This window comes from Apus apus, chromosome 15 (genome assembly GCF_020740795.1).
Source record: "Apus apus isolate bApuApu2 chromosome 15, bApuApu2.pri.cur, whole genome shotgun sequence".
NCBI classification, from domain to species: domain Eukaryota; kingdom Metazoa; phylum Chordata; class Aves; order Apodiformes; family Apodidae; genus Apus; species Apus apus.
In genome coordinates, this window is record NC_067296.1 from 7,810,707 (window position 1) to 7,837,129 (window position 26,423).

Here is a 26,423-nt window from a genome sequence, read left to right on the forward strand (position 1 = left end):
GCAATTTTTAGCCATGAAATAAAATTAAACCAGAGAGGCCTTGTGTTCAAGAAACAGACTGGTACCTGCTTCTAATTGACCAGGGTATTTTTCCTTCATTTTGAGTGTCAATGTGTATTTTAGTGCATGATGGAATCTGTCTGCTGAAGCAAACAAGATTGTGCCAGGCTCTGCAAGATCACTCCAGATTTTCAGATATTGCTTCTTCTTTTTAGTCTTCTGAATAACTGGGGGAAAAAAAAATAAATATCACATTTTAGTAAGTTTGTGAGCTCTAGGATATTTTGGATTTTACAGGAGAAATTAGGCACCAGATGGCAGATCCAGAGACATGTCAGCATGACTTGTATTTGCATTATAGAGACAACTTTGTTCAAAGCTGGCAAGTTGCTGCCAGTATTTTAACATCTGCAAGCATTGATTTCACCAAGCTTGGGTTGAGCTCATAAACTCTCATTATGAGACCTGAATGAGATGCCTAGCAGCTCTTCTGCCTCTCATTATTTGTTTTATCCCAGCATCTGAGTCAAGTTTCAGAAGAACTTTCTGTGAATTCAACTGTTTCCACTTCTACCAGCTAGAGATGTGCTGCTTTCAAGCATTTTAGAGAACCTGTCACACATGCTTTGACAAGTGGAGAACTCTGAACCACAGCACACAGGCTGAGGCAGGCTTTCTTTCATCAAACACTTCAGAAGAGCACTTGAAGGAATTCTCTGTGGTTTCTCACTATCATTTAAACCCTTTCATTTCTCACTCTTACCTACAGACATGCTGAACTTGTGTTTTGCATTTGAGAATCCTACACTTTCCTCATTATATTGTGCCAAGGCCCCCTGGAACCTCACTCCAGGAAACAGTTTATTCTCTCATCCTTCAGGATAAAATCTGGCAGCACATGCTTCCAACTAAAATTTGCCCTCTTGCCACTATATTTACCAAGATAAGAACAAAAGCCTTTGAAGTCTCCCATAGTGCCTTTATCACTTTGTCATATCCAGCAGTCAATGGAAGAATTTCCTAGGGGGAAGGCCTGCAATGGGAAAAATTGCACACCCAACTTTTCTTGCAAATTCATACAGAAGTGGAGCTGTTTGCCTATTAAGTAAAAGCACAGATAGAGGGCAGGATTTTAAGGCTATTCTGCTGTCCTTCGACTGCAAACTCCATCATCTGTAACATCATGTTTCTGAGACATACCAGTTCAGCTGTTTCTTTGAGTCAAACTTCTTCAAATCTCTTCCGGCTTTGCAAGGATAAAACAAACAAATGAGCCCTTTTTTTTTCCCCAAGAATATACGTATAAGAGTTGTTTTAATCATTTGAACGTTTGTAAGGAATTGAGAATGAAATCCTGATGTGTCTGGAGAAGCTTTAGAGTTCCCTGTACCTCTCATATCTCTGATGTGTTCTGAAATAATGAGGTTACTTACGTTCCTCAACAGACATATCCAAGACATCCCCCAGGACTCGCGTCTGCTCTGATACTTCTTCCAAAATGCTCTCCTGGACAACTCGGGCTACATTGGGTGATTTCAGTTTCTGAAATGCAATATGCTTATCTTAGTAGCTGAAACAAAGGCAGTATCAAGCTCAAGAGGAATGATGATTTGTTTCTTAAACTTCTAAAACTTGTGAGAAAATACACCAGCTGCCCTCAAAAGGCCTCTTTTCCCATCACAGCAAGGACAGGCCACTTCTGAGTGCAAAGCTGCTCAGCAGAACAGGATGAGTAAATCCTATTATGCTGGAACAGTCTGTCTGACACTTGATGTTCCTCTCTGCCCCTGTACGTTGACAACTGTATAGCAGATCAATACTAATAGTTACACTGCCCACTGCTGCCCATCTTCATCACAGGTAATGTGTTGAGGATGATAATGTGGTTGAGCACTATATCTAAAATAAATCGAAGAATCCGGTCTCAAGGGAAGATAAGAGTTCCTTTTTCCCCTACATGCCAGCAGTTTCTTTCTAGTAGGAGCAGGTTTTGGTTCATTAAAAAATTGATCACCTGTTATCAATACACAATTCAAGCCAGATCTGTCCCACTGCATTAGCAGCCTGCTTTGGGCATAAAGGTATTATCTAGAGCTTCAGCAAAACCCAGAGGCTGAAAAAAACCCAAAAAAACAGCAAAGTTTTGCAGGACGTGTTCTGGGCATGCATATGTATATGCTGCATTTTTTGGACTTAATTTCTATTCTGAGTCTTTCTGCTTTTATGAAACAACCAGCTTCATATTCACTTTTGCTTTTAAGCAGAACCAGCAAGTACAACCAGTCCCCTGGAAACCCACAGCTGCTCCTTACCTGCAAAAGACTTTTGCACAGCTTCAGATGAGTTATCAAAAGGGTGTCTAAGTTGTCATCACCAGTAGTTACCTCTCTTGGTTCTGTTCTCGTATCACAGCTCAGGGACTGGAGTGTGTTGTCATTGTTTGTGCTGTTGAGATGAGGGGAAAAAGTAGTCAAAACATTACCTCATCACCAAATGATGTGCATCAGTAGCAGGCTCAGTAGTAGCTTTCAAGCAAGTTACAAAAGTACAAACCAGGTGGCATTTAACAGATAACAACATTTTTTATTGCATTTAAAACACTTTTTAAAAACATGACGACTTTACTCCTAAAACTCATCCCACAACAGTCATACCAAATCAGATGATGCCATACAAGCCCATTTTGGAGAATAAATACCAGGAAAAGATGCTTCCAGATAATGAGAATTGAGTTGCTGACTCATTTGCAGCAGGTGAACTTCAAAAGCAGCACATGTAACAGACACCCTTGGTGTTCTCCCAACTTGGTATCACTGAGAGTGTAGTAAGTCTCCCAGAATCAGGCTTGTAGCTCTGGAAGTTTCAGTGCTACACAACTTGCAAAATGCAAAATTAAATTAAAAAGAAAAAAAATATGTAGAAGAGCTTGGCAAGTTACTTATAGCTCTTTCACTTGCTGCTGAACTGTTCCACATCATCCTGGTAAGCCTGTTTCCTGCAGTCCTACACATTAGGCTTTCCATCTGCAGTGTTTTCCAGAAGTTCAGGTTAAGTTTCCTGCCATTTCAGTCTGGAAGGTATTTGAATTATGAATCTCAGAGTATTAAAATAAATTGGTTTCTATCCTGGATATTCATACCAATAGCAGCTCTGCACAATCATGACTTAGCCAAGTACAGTGTATTGGAAAGTGTTCTGGGATCAGCCCTCCTTATCCCTTTTCCTTGTACTGCAGATACATACCTGACACTGGCTGTCCTTATGCTTCCAAATAATGAAAGCTCATCAGCACTACAGTCAGCATTCAAAAAGTCAAAACTTTCCAGTACTGTCTCCACCATTAAACTTTCCATAGATGAATGTTTGTGATGAAGTGTCTTTAGCTGTTGATGGAATAGAAGGAAAAATGTTATTTGTAGTTAACAAACCATTTTGCCTGAGTTTGTTGCTCTTTTTTAAGTCACTCAATAAAAACAAAAGATCAGATTGCTTTTATGATTTCATTCTTGACATAGCAGGAAAGTTAGCTCTTGGTACAGCACTCTCATTCCAAAATAATGTTGCTAACTACATTCAAAATATGCTTGAATACTTTAATCTGCCTGTGTTCCTCTTTGGATTCCCATGACTGCTAAGGTTGGTATGAAAGCTGATTTTCTCTGCATCTTCTGCCAGTAGTGCAATTTTCACTTATTCTGTTTCACATCTAGAAGAAGCAATCTTAGGGGTCTGTGGCATCCCAGCAGAGTATCCAAGAACTTTGATATCAACAGTGGATTTCATGAGGCCACTAACTTTCTCCCCCTTGGAAAGGCTGCTTTGAGAGCATGGGTTTGTTGGTTTGGTTTGTGTTATGGTTTTTTTAATTTCTATTTTTGAAGTGGCTTACACTATGTTATCTCCCAAGCCTGCACACTAGCCCCATGTGCTACGATGATACCAAATTTACAATATAACTGACTGCTTGCAGAAAGCTCTTCTCCAGGACCTTTTCTCTGAAGAAACAAATGCTTTCAGCATCATATGACTTTTCAGAGAGACTGAACTGTCTGCAAAAGCTAGGTGATTCTGGAGAAACATTAGATCTGATGCAGTCATCTCAAGGTATAGTATATCTGAAAAATGTCAAAAAAATTAAAAGAAAAAAAAAAGCAGAGGCTCTAACATAGAATGCAGATTCTGCTTAGCCCAGACAAGTTTCCACTTTGCCTGTAAGCAGCTTCTTAATTTATTTTCCCAGATTATTGATCTGCACACAGCATTTGAAGGCTGCCTCCGAGAGATGCTGTGCAGCACAGCGCTCCTACGTAGCCAGCTCTCAACGCTGCCTTTCCTGAGCAGTGCCTGACCTCTGGTGGCCAAACTTACTTGTTGGGAACATGCCATTGATACATCAAGTTAAATCCAACAGAGTCATGGAACTTCCACAGTTTGAGGAGTAACAGTGGAAGTTGCCATCTACCAAAAGTAAAACACTACCATACCTTTAATTTATCCCTCAGCGATGAAACCTGATATTCCAGTTTCTCCAGCTGGGCTTGCCCAACATCATGTAATTTCAGTAAACTTAACACTTCTTGAAGAGTCTTATCCATTGACTTTGTATGTCCATCTAGTTTTAGCTCATTTGCAGCTTTCAAGCTTTTCTGACTAACGTCTTCTTGCTCTGCCAGATGGAGAATTCTGGTCTGGTTGAAAGAACCTCTACTCCCTCTGTGGTGATTCAGAAAACTTGATGGCTTATTTGGAAATCCATCCACACATGGAGTCTTCTTCAGGATATCTAGAGTCGTGTGATTTGGAAGAGGATGCTGTCGCTCTTCTGCACAAGTCTCTTGAATAATCACCAATGGCAACGTCCTATGGTTTAGAGCTGGAGTTGTATTTCTGGATTCTGTCCCCTTCTGATCCTCAGAGCTGAATGAGTCTGCCTCGCTTGTCTCAGCAGGATTGTGAGGCTTGCTCCTCCCGTGTACATCAAAATCACAGGCAGCCAAGTAGCTCAATATGCTGGGAGGCTGAGCTTCATCACTGACATCCCCTTGGTTCTGCCTTTGCTGCAAAACAGACTGCAGCAAACCGAATAGTAAGTAAGCACATACAGAATTGAAAAGCATGAGATCCCACCTAAGACAGAACTATGGTTTCTTATTCTTCGAAAAGAACTCGCCCGATCTGATCAAAACCAAAGGGCTCTCCTGAACAAGGGAGCCAGGCCAGCACAGACTGGACAAAAGAAACTACAGAAACAAAGTATTAAGAGCCTACTGGATGAACTAAGTGGAGCAGTAGTAACTGCACTTTAGATCTTTCAGAATAAAATTGCCAAGGCAGCTAAAAAATTGTTTCTGGAAAAAGAACCTTACCAAGCAGCTTTTGTGCTATGTCAGCTCAGGATAGGATGTGAACACAGTGGTTACAGGAAAATGTTCATTTTTAAGAGTCCAACATACCCTGTACAAACACTGAACCTTTCTGAAGAAGACTGCATATTCTGCTGCCTTGGTGAGGCAATACCAAACCTGACTTAGCCTTGATGTCAAGAGAACATATATGATGTTATCAGTATTTGAGATGTATGGCAAAAATAACAGGATCATACAAAATTAAAACAAAAACCACTACGACAAAACCCTCTTGACTGAATGAGAAAGAGGACAGGTTTTTCTATTCCCCTGGGCTACACTTGGCAAAAGCAAGGCTGAGAAAGAGGAAGGCTTGTTTCACACAGCACCTCTAAGGCACCATTCTGCTCCATGGCTACCAGGGCAGCTTGGTTTGTAGTTTGATTCCCATTGTAGACTATTAGAGCAAATGCACACATCCTACCATTCTGCCTGCCAAGAGGAATATTTGAGCAGGTTGTTTTTACTTTACAAGATCTAAAATGGAACTCAAAAGAATAGGAATTAAAACCAAAACAAAGCCCCAAAATAAAGGGCAGCAGCCTTGGAGCGCTACGCTATCACACTTCTCGTGTGCTCTTCAACAGCCCGATCTAATGCATCGAGTCTGTGCTTTGCTTTCCTCTGCATACTCACCAGGTAGTATTTCTCTCTGAAGCTGGGAGTATTTGGTGGGGTCCAGTTGTATAAAGAGCTCTTCCTGCTACTCACAGAAAACTTGGCAGTGGATCCAGGTGATAAAAACAGGTTCTCTGTGTCAAAGGGGCTGTAGCAGAAGACACAAAGGCCTAAGCGTCAGTAAGACCAGAAAGCACAGAAATGTTGAGTAGCAGGAGTAGCTGTTAGGATTTTAACTATGACATTTAGTAAACAACACAAAGAGGAAAAAAGAGAGACTGCCTCACTGAACAGTATCTATGTTGCACAACCAGAGAGAGGTAGGTGAAAAGGTTGTGTGTTTTACACCTAATTCTAAACTCCCTTTAGACAGAGACCTGTGTCACAGCCTTTGGAAGAAGAGTCCAACAGGCCAAACGTCTGAAGAGCTCTCTGTTCTTCTGCAGTGTCCTACACAGACACCAGTGCTAACAAGTACAGTATAGGCTGCTTGCTGACAGCCACTGGGCAGCTAGAGAGACAAACACCATACCAGACAGAAAGGAAATATAACACATGTAACAAAGGAAAACTGTCATTAATTTCCCTCCTGCAGAGCACAAACACTTGGAAAGCCACTAAAAATGCTTCATTATCCCTTCAATATCAATAAACACCTCCTTTTGCTGGCAGAGGAAGTTTGTGCAGTGGCAAATCGTGTGGTTCATACAGTCATGGATGAGCCCAGTTATAGCCCCAGAGGACACTGGCTATGGTCTGCAAGAGTTTGACAAGCCCTGATGCAAAGACTTCCTAACTACCTACTACACCACAGCTGTTAGTTTCCCAAGTCCTTTTTAAAGCAGTCTAAGGAAACCTGGATGAACTGTGTCCCAAAATGAACTCAGTTAACCAGGAGAGGGAAAACATTTAAAGTTAAGTAAAGCAAGTTTGGTTTTTCTGCATGTTACTTTTGTTCCCTACTGATATGCCTTGTGGCACCAAAAGTTTGGTCTTCCACTTAAGCACTGGCAGTATGAAAAAAAAGTGAATTGTTATAACAAGTATGAAATCTCATCAATATGAATATGATGACCAAAGAGCAGGATAAAGTCAGCTGCATTTAGCAGTAGGATATAGAACCACTATAAGTCTGAAAAGATCCAAACAATAATTAGGACTAATCAATTACAGAGAAATTAACTTGTGCTCTCTAGCAAACATTGAAAAGCAGAGCTCCAATTCTCTCTAGCTTCTCATGTTGCATAGGGACAATTCTCAACAGCATCCTGCAGTGCGACACACCGCTGTCTTCCTCAGCATGGAGGTGATGCTCTCTGAGCTCACCTAATACAGGTTAATTGGCCAAATTAACCAGTGTCACCCAGCTGGGGTTCATTAAACGGGTCAGTTCCATGGATTCACATTAACTACCATCTGCATTGTCTCACTATGAAGAAAATAAATCAGGTTTTTGACAGCAAGAGTCTTTCAGCCAAAGCTTGATATGTTACTGATGGAAGCAAATTACTCTCATCCATAGCATTTCTTAAGAAGAGTCACAGGGATCCATTCCTCAGATTTGTCATTTTTAGCTTTTAATATAGCAATGCAGTAATGCAAAATAACAATTTGAATGAAAGGGACAGGAATAACAAGCTAAATCTGTTTTGTCTCTTTGACAATTACTAAAACCTCCTAGCAAAAAGCAGCTATTCAGCTGCCCTCCAACCAAGCACACGCTCCCCATTACTGCAAGATAACAAGAGAGCAAAATGAAGGGTGAAGGGAAAAATGAAGTCTGCTCTAAAGCATCTATTATCTCTTGATGGTAAGCTCTTCGGGCATGATCCATCATCGTGTTCCACGTTTGTACAGTAAACAAAACATTATACTGGAACAGATCTATGAATCCATCTCTCCCAGCACCTTGACATTGACAGAAGCCAGCAGGGGGAAAACATAGGAAACAAGTCAAATATAGTAGGCTTTCCCCAGACACATACTCAAACTTCAGGCAATCCATAGCTTAGATCTGTCATGCACCAGACTTTGCAAGCAGACTATTGCCTTTAATTGTCACACACTTTTCTTTAGTTTGTCTAGTTACTTCCTGAAGTCATTGACAAAAAATCCCTGTGTAGGTCAAAAGTATGCAAAAATTTCATTGTTTAACTTTACATTGTGGAACAAGTACTTTAACTTGAGGGGGATGTATGTGTATGTCTCTGTGGCTGTACTGAGAGAAACAGTGGCTAATACCTTCCACATTCCCCATAACAAATTCTATATGCCTGTACAGTATTATCCATTAACACCTTTTCAAGACTGAAAAATTTTATTAAAAAATGAAGTGGTCCCACACCTCTGATCATCTTAGTTGTCCCCATTCTACAGAGCCAAACACGTTGGCCTTTGGTTGTGACTAATTATTACAATGTTGGCACTACATGCACAACACTACAATGCCATCATTGTCAGGGTCCATGTAAAAGCAGCACGTAACACCCTTCAGCTTGCCTTAGCACTGCTGCAGGAGGACTTCAGTGTTCAGGTCTGAAACACACATGCCCAGCCTGACCCTGAAGGGGTTTACAATTCACCAGAGCTCATGTTTCCTAGATTAAGCCTCCCACAACACTAGAAGCTTTGCATCCATCCATTCAGAGGTGCCTCAGCTTGGTCAGCATTAAGCACCGATTCCCAGTGAGATACATTCTTTCAAAACCCTCAAACCTATGGGGGGATTAAATACTTGAGATTTCCACTATTTTCCATTATTCTGCTGCATTTTTCTGTTGGGTGTGTAAGGAGGACACTTCCTGGTTTATGTTCCCAGAGAAACATAAGTAATCAGGCACAGCTAAGAGCTGAACTCAATAAAGTCGCCAACCCAGGGGATCTGCTTTCATTTATCTCACTGCCAAGACTGTGCCCTAATCACTCCCCGTGTGTCCCACTCCTTTAGGTATTAAACACCACCAGGCCAGAAGGGCTCTTGGTGGATAGACCTGTCTGAATGCCACTACTGAGCCTATAAATCCAAACTTGCATTAATACAAAAAACCAATTCTGGTCAACTGCATGAGACTTGCTATTAATAATGAAATTTCTTTTTTTCCTCTATTGACACAGGTGAAAATGCCCATGCAACTTTGACAGTGGAATTGTTGCTAGGTTTCTCCTACCCATTAAAGCATAATAAGCACCAGTTTCAAGGTTAGCACAGCTTATCACAAGACTAAGCTATGAAACATCACTTCTAACAAAAGCAGAGATGTTACTGCCCAAAGATACCTGCATGAGTAACTACCTGCTCATGTAAGATTTCATCTTTAATAGCAAGACTGTGAGTAGGTATGTATCCAAGAAATCAGTTTCCTTTTTTTATTCTCCCTCAAGGTTTTGTATTTGTTTTTTTTTTTTCCTCCTACTCCATGGACCCTTGTGAGCCAGGCCAGCACAGGCTCCAAGCAAGCAGAAATTACAAGAGCAGCTCTGGCTGGATGGTGCTCTTAGATCCCAGTACAGGGTGCTAACTGAAATTCTGAAAAAAGAACACAGGCTCCCTCTTTGTCCTTCATGTGTGTGTGAGAGAGAGAATTCAGACTGCTGTTTAGGTTGGCAAAAAACCCAAAGTCTTCTGCCAAACTGGCCAACAAAGCCGTCCTGCAAGTGGCCCAAGCTCATTCACACACATTCAGAGGTGCCTAATCTATAAAGGAGTTGAAGGAACTTCTGTTAGAGTCCAGAAGACTAGTGACCTATTTAAAGGAAATATACATTTAGAAGTGGAACAGTGATCTACATTTGGATTTCTCACAAAGCAGGTCTAGTTTGAGAGCTTGCCTCTCAGGGAAGTTTGGGCAAATCAGCTGGATTTGTTTAGTTATTCTTAAAACAAAGCAAAAAGCAGCTGTTATTTTGAGTGTCCTGTCTTTGAAAACAGAAACACCCTGAGTTATCACCACACAACTTTTCTGTAAACAACTTTAGCAAACAGGCTGTCAAAGAGGAAGAGCCTGACAGTTCTGTGCAGAAGTGCCCTAGAGATACCTCTTGGTAGGATACCAACACATTTCACAAAACTTAAAACACAGTAGAGACATGCAGCCAGACTTTTCTCATAAGCTAAAAGATTCCAAGTGGGGATTAACTCCCAAAGAAAATATGTCACCACTAACCCTGCTCCCAGTTCAGCTGTTGCTAACTCTAAAAGCTGGGTGATGGTTGTTCCACATGCCACAGAAGCGCCCATCTTGCCCATCAAAAGCTGCACGCTACTGCAACAATCAAGTGTCAACATAATTTAAATGGTGTTTTTTTCAGAAAATTTAGTCACAAATATATATTTTGTTTTGGAGATTTAGGCTGTTATCTGAGAAACTATGCAATACCCCGAAGAGGAAGGTGTTTTCCTCTTGCAGTCCTTTTGAAAGAACAATTTATGTGCATAATTACTTATGCAAGTTATCGACAGTGATGAAAGGCAAGGAAGTAGATCCAGCAAAAGTAGATTAAGTGAATTTATCCATTAGATGCAATTTGTGTGGATTAACAAGACGAGAGTTAGTGATCTCTTCCAGACTCCACTACAAATATGCTATTTGCAAAAAGAGATGTTATACCCAGCTCAATAAAGATAGTGTCTCCTTCACTGCATAAGTGTAGCTTCTTAACATGTCAGGCTTGAGGTCACAGGGGAAAAGGACTTCCCTTCTAAGAAGAGCATCTCTACAAGCAGAGGGTTGTGCCTTCAGTCCTTTCTGCTCCTAAACCACATAGAGAGCTTTTGATTTTACATTCAGATTAAAGCCAATGCAAGTTTTGGTGGCTTGTGTTTGTTGCAGGGTGAGGTGACAAATAAAGGCATCAGAGTTTGCTGAGAATATGTAAGATCCTTTACATCCTCCTCTTCTCTCCTTCTTTCCTCACTACTGTATCATGCAACTTCCACCATCCCCACTCCACACAGATTTCAGTAACTCTACCATTAATGTCTCTGCTTTCCGAGTCCAATGGGAATACATATGTAACTTGGCATCAGAAAAGGGAAGTTTCATAGAGCATATAATGCAAAATCACAGCAAGCTGCTGGAATGAGGCTTTGTTACCCAACTCATTAGTGCTTCAGCTTCCCAAATAAGAAACACAGGCCTCAAAAAAGTCTCAGAGCAGCTGCAGCACCTCACCAAAACAAATACCGATGCCCAGTGTTAGATCTCAGGAGGAAGAAATGTCAGAAGCAACAGGTGGTGACAAAAGGCTGCTGGGTGCTTATTTCTCATTGACTGGGAGCAACGTGTTTTTTAAAAGAATGTTCAGATGCTGTTGCCAAGACTCACATTTCAGCCCAATTCCATGTGCAAGTCAATAGTAAATGTCAAAAACCACACACTACACAAAAGACATTTGCAAAATAGTATGTTGATCAATAAAGCTTTTCTTTCCCCAACCCCAGAAACGCAATTTGAAAATTGTTTATCAACACTTGAACAAGAATCACAAGACAAACTTTGTGGCATTTCTCCTGCTGGTGGCTTTTGACTGGGGCTTTCAAAGGTAATTAAAAGTAGAAAGAGGGTATTAAGACCTGAAAAACCAAGTCTGATTGTAAAGTACTTTTGGTTACTTTACCCTAGTGGCAGGGAAGTCTCTCTCTTGCTGAAAGATATGTTTGGCTCTTGGGAACATTTGGCAACCCACACATTCAACACATACAAGGGTTTTTTAAATTATTTTTTTTTTGTATTTTTAAAGAAAACAAGAAACCAGCATGGCAAGAAGTAAGAGAGCTGTATAAGGCTGAGTCATAGGCGAGTCTGGTCTGCAAGCCATTGCTCCCTGCTCTTCCTAATCTAAACATAGTTCAGTTTCTGCTTTTCCTGGAAAGTGCCTAGATCCACAAGTCATCCCAAAGGGGCCTTTCAAGAAGATCCTTTTTATGAAGGTATGTTCACATGCCTCTTTGCCATGTTTGGTAGGACTGAGGACTGCAGTAAGCCATATAAAGTACAAGTGAAGAGTGCCATTAAAAAAGAAATATTAGTATGACTTGAAAAATTTATGGCTCTGTGTTTAGAATGGGGAAGGAGTTCCAGTGCAGCATCCACCAAAGTGAGAATTTGCTTTTAATACCATCAGTGATCGACTACAAAAACAAATTTACAAATTTGAATTATAAAACAATTTAACAAATCACAGGCAGCACGAAAATCCTCAGCTATTTTAAAAGTGCATCTGCAACCAAGCTTCTCTGTAGTGCACAAACAGACTTTATATTGATAACTAATCACAGTGCAAACATGAAGGTGCTAAACCTTTGGGAAAGCTTCATTTTTAACAAATTGTGGCCTTGTAACAGTGATGGCCCTAAAATTTCAACTACATATTTTTACACTGTGCCTAGAAGCTTCTATTTTCAGTTTCATGTAATGATCTTTTAAGATTATTATGTTTTATAGATGTACATGCATTGCTTGGAGCTAGACTTGAAAGCTCATTCTGAAGAGTACAGACCTAAGTCAAAGCCTACTAATCAGGTCCTGTGTGTAGCCCTGGCTCTTGTAACATCAACACAAAGAACTGGAGGGTCACAGAAACAGCTTCTGCCTCTTCCCCCCTCCCCTTCCTGAGGACTGGTCCCACAGAGTCAGAGACCAGGCACAGTGGCTGGGGTTGCTGTGAGGAAGCATGTGGCTGCTATCTATCCTGCACCTGCGCTGCAAATAGAAAGAGGACTATGGTGTTGAATACTACTAAGCAACATCCTTAGGAGCTTTGAAGTTATTTCAAATATTTAGCTCCAGCATTTTTCATTTGAAGCTGTACTTACTTCCAGAGGACTTCCAGCTGTAGCTTGATGGTGCCCAGTTCAGTTATATCCACAATGATTGCCTGAGGCTTGGTTGTAAAGAAGTTGATGGTGTCACATGTCACGACACCAACTAGAATAGTGGCCAGTCCTCGCAGCTCTGTCACCTGCAGGGACAAAAATACCCATTTTCATCTTACCAGACAACCCTAAGTCACACGCATGGAAAGGAGAACATCCCAGGTTCACATCTACTCTGAGGTCCACAACAAACTTTAAAACCTTTATACTGAATTCTGGGCTTCTAAACTTTTTGTGAGCCTATATCCCCACAAGGAGTATGTCACAGATGGCTAGAGAAGAGGAAAGAAGCTGGGGAGAGAAAGAGCTGTACAGTCCTTCTGACAACAGAATTGGATAGGCTGTGATTTTAAGCAAACTTAGTCTGAAATTTGGAAATTCTAGATCTGGTATACATACAGCCAGTTGCCATTTATATTACAGAGTTTAGCTTGTCTACTCATCAGAACAACAGGGTCAGAAAAAAAAATATAGTACAGCAAAGCATATTAGCCTGCCTACTCTAGACTGTTTCAGCTCTTGATTGCCTAAGGAATCTGAAAGCACAAGTGCCTGCATCCACTGTGACCCTTCTAACTGTCCTGAGCTCAGCTGCAGACTTGAATCAGAACTTGTGTCATTCCTCTAGATCTGCAGGTAGCTCTGAGTTTGTTATTAATGCACTTACATGTCTGTGTTTTTCTCCTAGCCTGGCACTTTGCTTCTTCAGCAACTTAAAAAAAATCTAATCAAACATTTGATAGAATAAAATACTTCCAATTGAAGATCAAATTGTTCTAGCATCACATAAAGCATCAGAATCAGCACAGAACTTAAGCACAAGTAACTGAAGTCCACCAGGAATTAGTTACATGCCTACATCTCCTTTAAGAGCTAGCAAAAGTTTTGTTGCTAGGCTCCTCTTGGAACACTCTTTGGCACTCCTCAGTTTTCTAAAAAAAATGTTTAAGCTTGCTATGTATTTGTACTGGGTGAAGACTACTAAGTAGAAAGTAGAAAGAGAAGGAGAGTGTGGAGAACAGTCAGTAGATTTTCATAAGCTGACAAAAGGAGCAAAGCTATTGTTGTCATACAAAGTAATACAAGTTTTTACAACTGTCATAGGGAAAGAGAGATCTGAGTTAGCCCCTCACCCGATCTTCATTGTGCAGTGGCAGCAGAAAAGCACATTATAAGCACATTTCCAAAGGCTGTGCTGGGAAGATGCCAGAGAGTCTCTCCTATGTAACCCAGTTCTTGCTGCCAGATAGGAGGGGAACATTGCAATAGCTGCTTTAACACAGCTGCCAGAACTTGAAACCCCGCACTGGCACCATTTCCTAGTAGAGTAGGATCCAGCACAGCCATCAGTCTCAGCTCCTTTTAGGCTGACAGGAGTCACACTAGAGTCCAGCCCATGAAAGATGCCAGACTACAGTGGAAATGCTGCTTAAGGATTAACTCCACCTGCTAGGTAAGTGCCAGAACCAATGCCAGTGGCAGCTGCACAGGAGTCTAGGAAAACTACAAGCTTCCCCCAAGAGGTACCCACAAGATGTCACCTACATCTCACAGGCCACTAGCACTCATCCCTAACCATAGAAGATATGACATCCTCCCAGGAACTTAAAAAAGAAGTGTCAGAGCTCTAAATAAAGATGTAAAGTACACACAGTTTGTACCACATATAAATGTCATTGGTTCATTGTAGATATGGAGCATCTCTGAAGTAAAACATGACAAAAGAATCTGTGCAATGCTATGGTTTCCATATACAAATTTATCTTTTTCAATAGAGAACAGTACTCCAGGGTCTTAATATTCCATATGTGTGATACAAACATATACATACACATTTTGCTCTTCACATCTAGACTTCACCCTAGAAAATCCCCAGTATTGATCTGGGACTTTTAAAAAACACACACCAAAACCCAAACCAAACAAAACCAAATCCCAAAACACAGACCCACATATCCCAGACTCTAGAATGTGTGAAAGGAGATGCACTAATAGAGCTACAAGTGCCATGAGCAAACGAGAAACAGAAGTAGATGCCTGTTCAGTAAGTAGAACACTGATTAACTGCCATTTTACATGGCTAGGAAAAGACTACTTAAGAATTTTGACAAGTGCTTGGTAGCCTAACAGGTAAGTAGCATGGCAGGAGACCTGTTAACCCACTGATTCCAATCCAACCATTATACACCACACCTTGATTTCAAACTTCTCGTGGAGATTGGGTATAAAAATCTTTTCTTCCTCATCCCATGTCTGGCTGTCATCAGTCTCAATCTTGCCTTTCAACCTCCATTTTTGGCGCCCCAGTCGCACAAACACCTAGAAATCATGAAGAAAAAAGGATGCTGGGTCAACATATCCCAGAATGTTCCTTTCAGTCCGTAGGCCTCCTACTGTTCCAGCACATCATTGGCAAAGCCACTCCTTTGATTGCTACACATTTAGGAACTTGGCTAAAAAGCTAGAAGATTGCAGGCAGGAATTCAGGTTGCAGGTTTTAACACCTTAACTCATTGTCAAGTGACATATCCCACCCATCCTAGCAGAACTGCAAAGCTCCACTGTGTAGCACGTGTCGTGCTACTGAAACACAAGACACACTGGGATCCATTTGGAATGAAAGAGAACAACCCAGTAAGAAACTAAGATGCATTCAAATCATGCCAAGGGCAATCTTCCAATAACCAGGCAGCAACTGTTACTTGATTTCAGGGCAACTTTGAAGATAAAGATATGACAGGTAGGTTTTGATAGAGAATCACTGCCATCTTATAAACCCTCCCATAACATGTTAAATCACATCTTTCCCTCTTCAGTCTCAGAGGGCAGAGTAATTGCACCAAAACACTGTTCCCATCAGAACAGTGAATGGGGTTTACCACAGTCTGGTTCCAGCTCCCCTCTACATACTGGGCCTTTCCTCTCCTGTTCCTCTACTGCAAACTCACAGCAGTAAAATAATGGACAAAATGAATTGCTGTATATACTGCACCTCATACTGGTCTCCCGGGCAGAGACGTGCAAAGCCCACCAACCCTGAAAAGAGAAGGAAAACTCCTAAGACTTGTAGAGTTTTACAACGTCCCCCAAAGCCTCAGCTTGCAATAAATAAAATTACTATCTGGCTATCTTGCTCAACTCTGTGCAGAAGCTATGCCACTAGCACAAAACACTCTTAGAAGGACAAACTTTAATTGAGCTGAGGAAAGAAAGCTTGTCAGCTTTTTTTACTCAAATATAAAATACCTTTGCTGATCTGTTTTACAGTGCTGAAGCAAATGTAAGTTTGCCAAATTCCGTTCAGGATCTGATCCAGAAAGCCAGTGAAAGCAACTGACATTGAATAAATGGACCTTCAATTGCTACACAGGAAACCCAAAATCAATTGATGAGTCTTGAAGGAAATAAGAAAGGAACATACCTTTCATCTTCAAGTGAAACTCTCCCAAATGGACCTCCAATGCCCCTTCTATAAAGCACATGTCCTAGAGAAAAGACTGAACAGTCACTATGACTGAAAAGCAGCACAAGTAGATGCCTTCCCATACTTGTCATTTTCTTATCTTTAAAGGACTAGGGCTTTTTGGCTTTTTTTTTTTATTTGCTTCACAGGAGAGCAGAACTTCAATTCTCATCCCGTTACTTCCAGTGCAAGTCATAATGGACTCCAGTATTAAAGCAGAAATTCAAGAGATTTTTCACTGGTCCTCATGAATACATGAAATCAAGTTGAGTAGGAGCAAAACAGGGACATAGAATTCAAGAGCTTTGCCCCTAAGGTATTTATCTCACAAGCTTCAGTTCACATTATGTACCTGTATTTCATTCATATTATAAGTTTTTAACCCACACCATTAGAGGGGTGGCGGGGGGGGGAAAAGCTGGCAGCAAGTCCTGGTACATTTTTTGCTAAGAACAATCAGGTCTCCATTACACATGTGCAGCATTTCCTACCTCTGTGCACTCTTGGAAGTTCTTGTAAAGCTCCACCAGGCTTTCTCTGGAGGCTTTTGTGGAAGGAGACAAGGAAAAGGCATGTTTCATATTAGTGGCCCCATCTCGTAGTCTGCACTGGATACAGTAAGCTTCATAGAGCTCTTCTACCTTTAAGATATAAGTGGTGGGGGAAAAATAAAAAAGAATTACCCAGCATAGTTTTAATAAGTTTTGAAAGGGAACATCAGCAGTATTTCCTGGCAAAAAACCCAACCAAATCCCATCATCATAGTACTGCAGAATGCTGCAAGTCCTGCATTTTACAGACTGATTTGAGTGCAACAGTTTGTAGACATTCCTGAAAAAGAGCATGGCATACTGAGAAACAATTCATTCTGCTATTATCAGACAAGGACCAGAATAACACTCTGTTCAGGGCAAAATTACTTGGAGAGCAGGAAACTGATTCCCTCAATATAGATTAAAACACCTACATGTTTAGCTGTGTCAGAGGAGAGATTTGATCCCTTGGAAGCAGATGAGGGACAGAAGACATGCACTCTACAGAACTGCCCATTTGGCCCCTTGTGGGAAGAGGGGGAAGAAATGCAAGACTTCCCACAGCAGCCTTTTCTGAATACACTGGCAGAGTAAGCAAACTGGTTTCACAGGCAAACTCAGGTTGGGTTGCACCCAACAGTCAGCCTGAATAGAATCATTCAATAAAATAAATAAATAAAAATCCCCTCCTTCTTTAAAAAGAGTGGTTACAGTTTTCAGAAAGTATCCACCATCATCCTCTTTCAGATTAATTATAACCAGAGTACTTTTTATTTAGATAGTTTGCTCATATAGCAATGTAAGCCTTACAGATACAAGAGATAAAACTCCTTACCTTGCTTATGTGAAACTCCAGTTTTCTGATGTATCTCTCCACAGAGCGAATTTGCTTTTGAAGAGAGGAAAGAGAGGGAGGGACTTCAGAAATTTCCTAAACATGCCTTTAAGTAACACAGTAGGCATATGATTATTTTTTTTTCTATTTGCAACATATCCTCTCATCCTCACAAGTCTTACCTTATCCAGGTCATAGTAGAAAGCCTGAAAGATAAACAGCACAGGCTGAGCAGGAGAGCATGCATATTTGTAGATATCAACAATACTTCCATATTTACTGCAAGACTCCCTATGCATATCTTAAGTCCCACTAAATTAAGACACACTGTTTACTACAAGGAGGCAGTCCAACATGTTTAGTAGTAGTTTCATTTTCTGTGCATGATTGGTTGGTTTTTCACAGATGCTGAAAATGAGATGGTAAGAGTCTCATACCAGCTATAACAAGGACTTGGACACTGGTCATATTACATGGAAGTTTCTGATATATTTTTTGTTAAGCCAGCTATTATTTCCCAAATGAAAGACAAAGTTGGATCTGTCAGATGTCTTTTCATTAATACTGTTGCTGAAGGTACTTCTAGGGAATTGTAAGCATGACAGACTCTATTTTACTAGGACACATTCACTAGCTGTGGGAAACAAAACCCGATCTTTATCACTGTTTCTGTCCATGTAGTCAGGTCTGAACACTGACTAACAAACAGGCACAAGGAGATGCCATCCCAGTAAAGAAACATGATGTGAAGAACACAGCTGGATACTGAAAATGGGAAATCCCAAGTTTGATTTTCACACTGAAAGCTAACTTGCTTGGTGAATTCCTGATTGTGATGTCTTGCTGGATCTCACCTCAGTGCTTTAACTGGAAAACCCCTGGGAGTCCCAGATGTCAGAGAGCACCTACTTTTGTGATTTATTTTTTTAAGTCATTTAAGTATTTAACATTAGCAGTATCTTACCAATCTGGAGTTCCTTTTTGTATCTTTGTGTCGACCAGAGAGATAATCCAATTCTGCCTGATGCGCTTCCAAATATTCACTAGAGAGGAAGAAAACCCAGCATGACATTCTTCTGGTACATTAATTAAAACACATCCTCAGAGAATTTTTCAGCAGAACATTAAAAAGCAATTTCCTTCTCTAGGAGACTTCCTTTATTCTCTAGAGATGTGAATGGCTATAGACCAGGACATGGGTCAACAGTGAAGAAAGGATGGTTTCCCTAGACAAGTATCTGTCCTAAAAGCAAAGTCACTCGTAGGGGAGCACCTTTATACAATGAATGCCACCAGATGCTGGTAATGGTTACCTAACTTTGAAAGATGCTGTACATTAGGAATCATCCTGAATCACTTTTACTCCCTCAAGATCTGGAATGCTGCAGTTCAATCCAAGAAAGCCAACACTGCTGCATAAGTCATATACACATGTACACACTGCACTCATTCACTATTTCTTGTTTCCCTTCATCTAAAATAAGATAGGCTTTATTCTGGGAATGTGGGACAAAACAAAGCAAGGCAGTAGAGCTGGAAGTACTTCTAAAGGCAAGAGAAAATAAAGGATGTAGGAGAAGAACAGCAAGTTTCTAACACACACAACTCAGGTCATAGATCTCCTTTTCAAATTTCTCTAGCTATTCCTGTTTGGCCTTCTGAAACCTTTTCTGTAATATAGAAAACCAGTTCATTTGTTGAGCAAGTCTTTTCTTACAGTTACTGAGGAGTAACATCAACCAACTCCATCTTGCAAAGTCAAAGAACTGCAACATGAAACACTTCCACTACAAAACCAAGCTCATAGAAGCACTCCGTAAGTAAGGTGTGGCACGTGACAGGCAGTGTTCTAGCAAACAGAGCTCAATACCATCTTTTAGTCTACTAGACATTTTCTTAATGTAACCAGTACTCTTTCCAGAATGGGAACTATTTTGCAAGGTGTGAAGCACTTGGTGCCAGTTGGCTTTTATGGAGTTGCATGCATGCAAGGATTGTCCCTTAGGAGTTCCCACAGGGCCTTAAACTACTTCTGCTGAAACCACCTTCTTCCAACTTTGCTTTTAACACAGGATAGACTTTGCTAACTTTTTCCTTTTATGCTTAAAAGAGAAAAAGAGTCACCTGGTAAACACTACATTACGAGACAATCTCCGAGCAGTGAAAATAACTTTATTTTAAGCAGCTGCACTTTCACATTTGCTTTGATGCATTTCATTTTCTTACTGTTACAAAACCAGTTCCCCCAAGACACTGAGTGGCTCCAGCAATCAGCTGTCTACTCTTTACACTTGCCTATTAACAGCTCAGTGCAGGAGTAGCCAAGGCTGGTGGCAGAACAGGGTTCACTTTCCTTTTAGAAAACCTTCATCACTTCTAGATTTAAGTATGTTAGAACTGCCAGCTTGATAGAATGGTACCCAGATGGTTAGCAGAATAAAGAGTTATTGGAATGGTACCCAGATGGTTAAAAGAATAAAGAGTTGTTTGCTAGACCTATAAAGAAACAGGCACGTAAAACATGTACTGTACTAAAAATTCAAGTCACTCCAGCACCAAGTGGACTCAGTCTGCATCTACTTAAAATTTGGACGCTGCATTGCTATTTGATACAGTTGTTTTCTGTAGGTTACTTTAGTCAATTAGTTAGCTACTCAGTTTTGGCAGGAGACTGATCATATGGCATTCCCTGCAGAACTGGGAACAACTTTTGATCCACTTTATGGCTTCTCCTCCCTAAGCTCTGATAAATTCTAAACTCTGCAAAAACATTTGGTTTCATTATTTGTTTTAAAACTAAATTCACTAATAAGACATTGACTGATATTTTTAGGGCTGTGACTTAATAGTCTTCTATTGGAATAAAAATGTTACACATCTGAGTTTACAATGTATTATTACAGTGGATTTTTATGTTCTTTGCTTAAGAAAACAAACTCATTTCAGAATTAATACAGCAGCAAAACTCTGAGGACAGCAGCAACATATGTGAAGGAATTGTTAGTAGGATTGCAACAGAAAGAGCTACAGAGTTTACAAATTCAAGAGAAAGTATTTTACCTTCCAAAAGTAGCTTCAGAGTGTAAATGAAGTCCCTATGATAGTAGAGTAGACCCATCAACTGTAATTATGTGATGTATTTTTTGTATAATTAGATTTGAGGACTCAATTAAAGGTTAATCAGTTTCAATCACTGATGGAGGCAAACAGCACTCACCACCATTTCCTTTCTAGTCTGTAATACCAAGCGAGAAAGTTCACCCATGTTTTACTTGCTATTTCAGCACTGAACAATATCAGTGTTTCCAGGAGGTGACAGCTTCCTCAAAGCCAGAATAACTTAAAATCAGATTGCCAGCTCATCCTTTGATCTCTACTATGTCTGCTGCATATACCCCACATCTGCCAGACCAAGACAACGGACAAAATCGGTCTTTAGCCTTTTTGCTCAAGTCTGTACTGATGCAACACTGGCTGTTCAGTCAACCATAATAAAGACTCTAAAATAATGCTATATTTAAAACAAGATAATATTTTTTACATTGCCATAACATGATGGAATTATATTACACTTGTTTCATCACATCAAGTCAGCTGAAGTTTTCAGGTGGATCTGCTTAGTCCTTTCCCTTTACAAGCCACTCAGAGATTAAAAAGGACTTTTGAACTCCAGAGTTTAATTCTATTAAAAGAAAAAAATAAAATAAAAATAAAAAGACCCCAGAACACACCACTAACATATGTAATTCTTTACTTTAAGTGTTCTCTAGTTACCATAGAGAGAATAGAAATGGTTTACGAACCAGCCTCCCCATTGTGTCCTTTCAGGGCACACCCTCATTTTCAAACTTAGTTTTAAGTCAGCTTTTGGAGTCAAAGCAAACTCCACACAGCTCACTCTCCAGATACTTTCTGCCAATCACCCTCCAGGTCTGGCTGTCCCATTCCTACCCAAGCCTCTCCTTGATCCTCCCTGCCACTCCTCATGCTCTGAAATCCTTCCTTCTCAAGAAAGCTTAGTTGATTCTCAATAGATGGAGAATCTCCCCATACAGTTCTACTTGTCACTGACTTTTTAGAGAAGTTTAGCAAACTAGGAACAAACAAAAACATCAGAGCACTTTGTTTGCAAGCACTGTCTGAGAGCAAACAAAACTTGTTTTACAAGGTCCCAAGCCAGTGTCTGGGAGAGTCACTAGACACATTTAAGAGATGCCAGATGGAGACAGAGAACAGTAGTACACAAACTTAAGCAGCATAACTAGGTAAGGCAAATTACAATATTTTAAAAGTCCTTACTTAAGTCCTTTCTTCAAAGCTGCAAAAATTTTCTTCACCTGCAGTGGCTTTGGATCCCAGATGACTGCTCCCTTCTGCAGGGAATTATATGCCTTGGGTGATTTCAGTGACATTCTCGATCTCACTGAACTTCTGCTGAGAGACTTTCTGTGGAAAGGGAAAAGAAATACAGGAGAGATGCAAAATCCATCAGCTGGGAGAAAAAAGATGCCTAACACACAAAGCTTACAGGCTACAGGTCATATGCCCAGTACCATTTACCCTCACAAAAAAGAGCAAAGCTCTTGAACACACTGAGAATACTTTCACAGATGAAAATAGAAAGTTAAAGCTCAGCTCTAAATATCTACTGCAGAAAACCTGCAGGTTTCTCATAACTTCAACATTAATAATTTCAACAAGAAACATTTATATCTCCAAGCTTGACACAGCCTCTGAGAAGCCTAGTGGTTCTTTTTTACCTTTTTCAAATAAAGAAAAATTGTGCAAGTACCCATTTCTTTGGGAGGAATAGGAGCACTGAGCAAGAAATGAAAAGCTCATTTTCGTAACAGGTTAATAACAAGCTAATGTTCATACTGTTAGCAATTGTCTTAACACACATGCATGGCAACCAACTAAGGTCCTGCTTCTGTGTGAAAATTCACACCAGTTGTTGGGTCAACAGAACGAGTCAAGTAAGCCACACTGCAGGACAAGGACATTCCCATTCTGACTCTCACCTGCAGTTCAGGAAAATGGGGCAACAGACTTTTGATCTACTCATTGTCTAACTGATAAAGTTAACATAAAAAGTCTTTAAAAATAGTTATTTTGTTGTCTGTATTCACCATCCATTTAACTGATGACTTAAAGCCCTACCAGATTGCATCTAAGATGTTGTTATCAAGGTGGGTTTTTCAGTATCTAACACCTCACTTATTTAATTTTAAAAGCAAATACAAAAACAAAAGCCCCACACACAGGATTTTTTGTGCTAGCCTAAAGAGTTAGAACACCTCTAGCTATTAGTATATATAACATCTAAAGCAGAAAATGAGCTTCCTGCAAATGATTCTTTGACATTATCAGATTCCTGCCTAGCTCTTCCTACCTCTGTCTCTATACTCTTCTATTTTTATACAGCTTTGTTAATAATACTCCCTATAAGTCAAGCATCTAAAATACCAGTATCTAAGAAGTTTTCCATTTCACCAAGCCAACTGGCTGCTCTCAGAGAAGCTTTCCACCTTCTCTACAAGCTCTGTCCTAAATTCAGCTCACCTGGAGAAGCAATGGACTTCCACAAGCTTAATACTTAGCCACTGGCTGTTTTAAGTTCTAGGCATGTGACTGAAGCCTAAGGAGATTATTAACCTTGGTGATTAAACCCTAGGCCCAGCACACCTGAGAGCTGTTCCTAGTCTTATTACAGAAACTTTTGAGTAACTACTTTAATTATCCTGGAGCTAAATTTCCACTTAACTCCATTTTTAAGCATATAATCTCAAAAAAATCAAATCAAATTAGGTGTTACCAAATATTACTGGATATTTAATTTCTTCATCCCTATGATTATTTGAGGTTTTTATGAGGCTTAATATAAAGTATTAATTAACCAAATCCTTTGGAGCTCAGGTTACCTATAACAAGGAACATAGCTGTTAAATTAGAAAATTAAATTAATATTGTTTTCTTTTTTAAGATAATGAATCCTTGAGTATTCCATGCACAATGAGAGGGTTCCAACACAACTAACACTGGAAGGGACAGTCTAGCCAGTAACAGCAGTGGAAAGAGTCTCCTAGAAGGATCATAATTTACAATTATTTCATGCATAGAACAACATAGCATCCAGTTGCTCTAGATGAGTACTCTAATTAGCAAGGTACCATGTGGGAGATACCAGATAATCCTATCTTTTGAAATTAAAAAGACCAAATTAATCCTGAGTTTTGTTTATTTTTGAAAAGGAAACAACTCAGTATTTACCTTCAGAGTTTTGGACTACAAAACCTAAATTCAGGAGATCATTTCCATTCAGTTGAAGTATAACATCTAAGCACTGCAAACAGACAGGTGTGGATTTGTAACTATTTTTTTCAGTATCCCCTGTTGACTGATGTAGCCTACATGTACTCAGTGCATTGATATTGAGAATCCAATTTTCATACATTTCATAGAAAAGTTAAGTAGCTGACATGGGCATTTAGGGACAATAGCTTAAAGCTAGATGCTATGTTGCTACTTTCCCTTGTGAACTTAATGATTTAAGTGTCATATTTCCCACTTTATAGATAACAGTAATAGTATTTACTTCATGTGGAGACTATTGTGAGGTAAAATGAAATAGTGTGTCTGACTGAGAGCCTCAAAAAGAAGTTGCTGAAGAAATGCAGAAGTATATTTAGTATCTGCTTAAGAATCTCCATGTGGACCTGATTTGTGTGTCATCCTTTGGACAGACATTGTATAGGGCCCCTGCAATCTCCTGCTGTCTTTTGCAACAGTGCCTGAGGGAGTGATAGGTTAGGAAAGGGTGATTAAAAAATTTATTCATTATGCTGAGGAAAACTCCTGGGTGTTCATTGGGCTGTGACTGAGCATCTAGTACACAGATTTTCCTTACTGTGGTAATTCCTGAACAAAACTGTCTGTCTAAACACTTAAATAATGAAAAGCAACATCATTAACAATGCATAAAGAGAGGCATTTGGTTTGAAAACCTTTGCAGCTAAAAGTAAGAGAATAATCTTAAGGGATATACAAACTCTTCTGTTCGGGGCGTTATTACCCTGCTGGACTGTGCCTTTGTTGGAGAAACAGCTGTTCAACACTTTTACTGGTAGATCCTTTCCCTGCTAGAACTCCCACTATGTACTTGAGCTCAGGTCTGTTTATTTCATTTATTGACAGTGTCTTCCTCAAGATCTTAGAGACTGGTGTGATTTTAGATGTCCAACATTTGCAAGGTGTAATATTATTTTTCAGATTCCACAACAGATACATTTATTAAAAAATAAAAGACCTCTTGATTACATCACAATCATGCTAGAATTTCAGGTTTGCTCACACTTTACCATGCTGTGTTTAACTAAAAGGCTAGTTCAGTCAATTGGATCTTTGAAAATATATTTTATGACATGAGTCAGGTATTTTACTGATACACTAAAGGATTTTTTAAAGCACAGTGCTTTTAGAGCCATACCTTCCAAGACTCATATATGATACTGCTAAATGAATTGTGTTGTTATTATTCTAACATGAACTGGCAGTCAGAGATTATATTAATTTTCCACTTAAATACTGTATCTTCTAAAAACACTCACCAGGCTAGACAGGGATCACCACCTTCAGAAAAAGAACAAGAGCACTTCTAGTGGAAAAGCTGCACAGTTCTCTACGTAGAGCAATACTACATAACAATTTATGATTAGCAAAAAGGGAAAAACAGTGCAGGATGGTTTAGCAATTACAGAGCTCGACTGAAGACTGGAAGACTGGGCTGCAGCCTTGGCTGTACTATAGACCCGTCACTGATGGCAGTGAATTTGCAGTGGCCTCCTTGGCCTCTTTGTATTCCTTCCTTCCTCTCATTTGTGGCAATGCCAGAAAGCAGCCCTCCCTCTCATGTAATGCTGCTCTGCTTAAATAACTCCTGAAGAACCCAAGCGGGGTTCAATTACACATTTTGCCAAGATTCACCATTAACATCCCCATCTTTTTAAAGGTCTAGTATATTTTAAATAACTATCCAGAAGGTTAAAGTCAGAAAACATCAGTTACGACCAGGCTGCTAGCAAAACGGGTTGCAGCCCTTCATTTTTCTAGAAGAAATAAACACTATTAACAGTCTGATACATAACCTCTAAAATCCAGCCATCTCTGCAGTGCAGTGTGTGCAGCAGAAAGACAGTATGGTGTGAAGTACAGCTATTTATCAGTGAACTACGATAACACTCAGTAGTTTGAAGACAAAAAAAATAAGGAACAACTTCTACACATTGACATTTTAGGTTAAAAAAAACCCCAACATTCACAGTACCTAATGTCTCTTGCCCAAACAATCAGGTGTTTTTCTTTTTGTGTTACTTACGCCAGTTTTCTGCTTTGCACGGTGCTGAATCCAGTGAAGGAACAACTCCTGCTGATACCACCCCCATCACCAGGAGAGACAAACGTGAGTTTGACCGACATGATTGCCAGCCCGTGAGTCTATCAGCTTCTGAAATAAACAGAGAAACAGATGAGTCAAAACCTTCTTGGCAGTTCAGACTTAGACCTGTGCTGCTGCAAGTGTTGAGCTGCATGAAAGTGAAAAGTCAGAATAAGTAGATTAAATAGAGCAAGTCTTGTCTGCTATACATGTTTCCTCTGTTGCCATCCACAATACAATTAATAAGGGACTGAATAGTCT

At 40.0% G+C, this 26,423-nt stretch overlaps 1 protein-coding gene across 8 annotated transcripts in view; it reads right to left on the reverse strand.

Annotated features, from left to right (window-relative positions):
* Positions 1-26,423, reverse strand: part of RIPOR3 (RIPOR family member 3) — a 52,073-nt gene that overhangs the window by 4,163 nt on the left and 21,487 nt on the right. For 5 of the 8 annotated variants that reach the window (XM_051633100.1, XM_051633097.1, XM_051633095.1 and 2 more), the window contains 16 exons: positions 26,103-26,231; positions 22,028-22,174; positions 18,693-18,771; positions 17,911-17,934; positions 17,729-17,782; positions 16,852-17,001; positions 16,319-16,382; positions 15,890-15,933; positions 15,091-15,216; positions 12,838-12,983; positions 6,042-6,171; positions 4,485-5,069; positions 3,244-3,383; positions 2,313-2,445; positions 1,434-1,542; positions 66-227 (listed from right to left, as the gene is read on the reverse strand). In XM_051633100.1, coding sequence (XP_051489060.1) covers positions 66-227; positions 1,434-1,542; positions 2,313-2,445; positions 3,244-3,383; positions 4,485-5,069; positions 6,042-6,171; positions 12,838-12,983; positions 15,091-15,216; positions 15,890-15,933; positions 16,319-16,382; positions 16,852-17,001; positions 17,729-17,782; positions 17,911-17,934; positions 18,693-18,771; positions 22,028-22,174; positions 26,103-26,203 — 2,194 coding nt within the window. In that variant the 5' untranslated portion in view covers positions 26,204-26,231. Of the gene's footprint in view, positions 1-65; positions 228-1,433; positions 1,543-2,312; positions 2,446-3,243; positions 3,384-4,484; positions 5,070-6,041; positions 6,172-12,837; positions 12,984-15,090; positions 15,217-15,889; positions 15,934-16,318; positions 16,383-16,851; positions 17,002-17,728; positions 17,783-17,910; positions 17,935-18,692; positions 18,772-22,027; positions 22,175-26,102; positions 26,232-26,423 lie in introns of those variants that run through there. The other 3 variants (XM_051633099.1, XM_051633098.1, XM_051633102.1) reach the window with 2 other exon arrangements.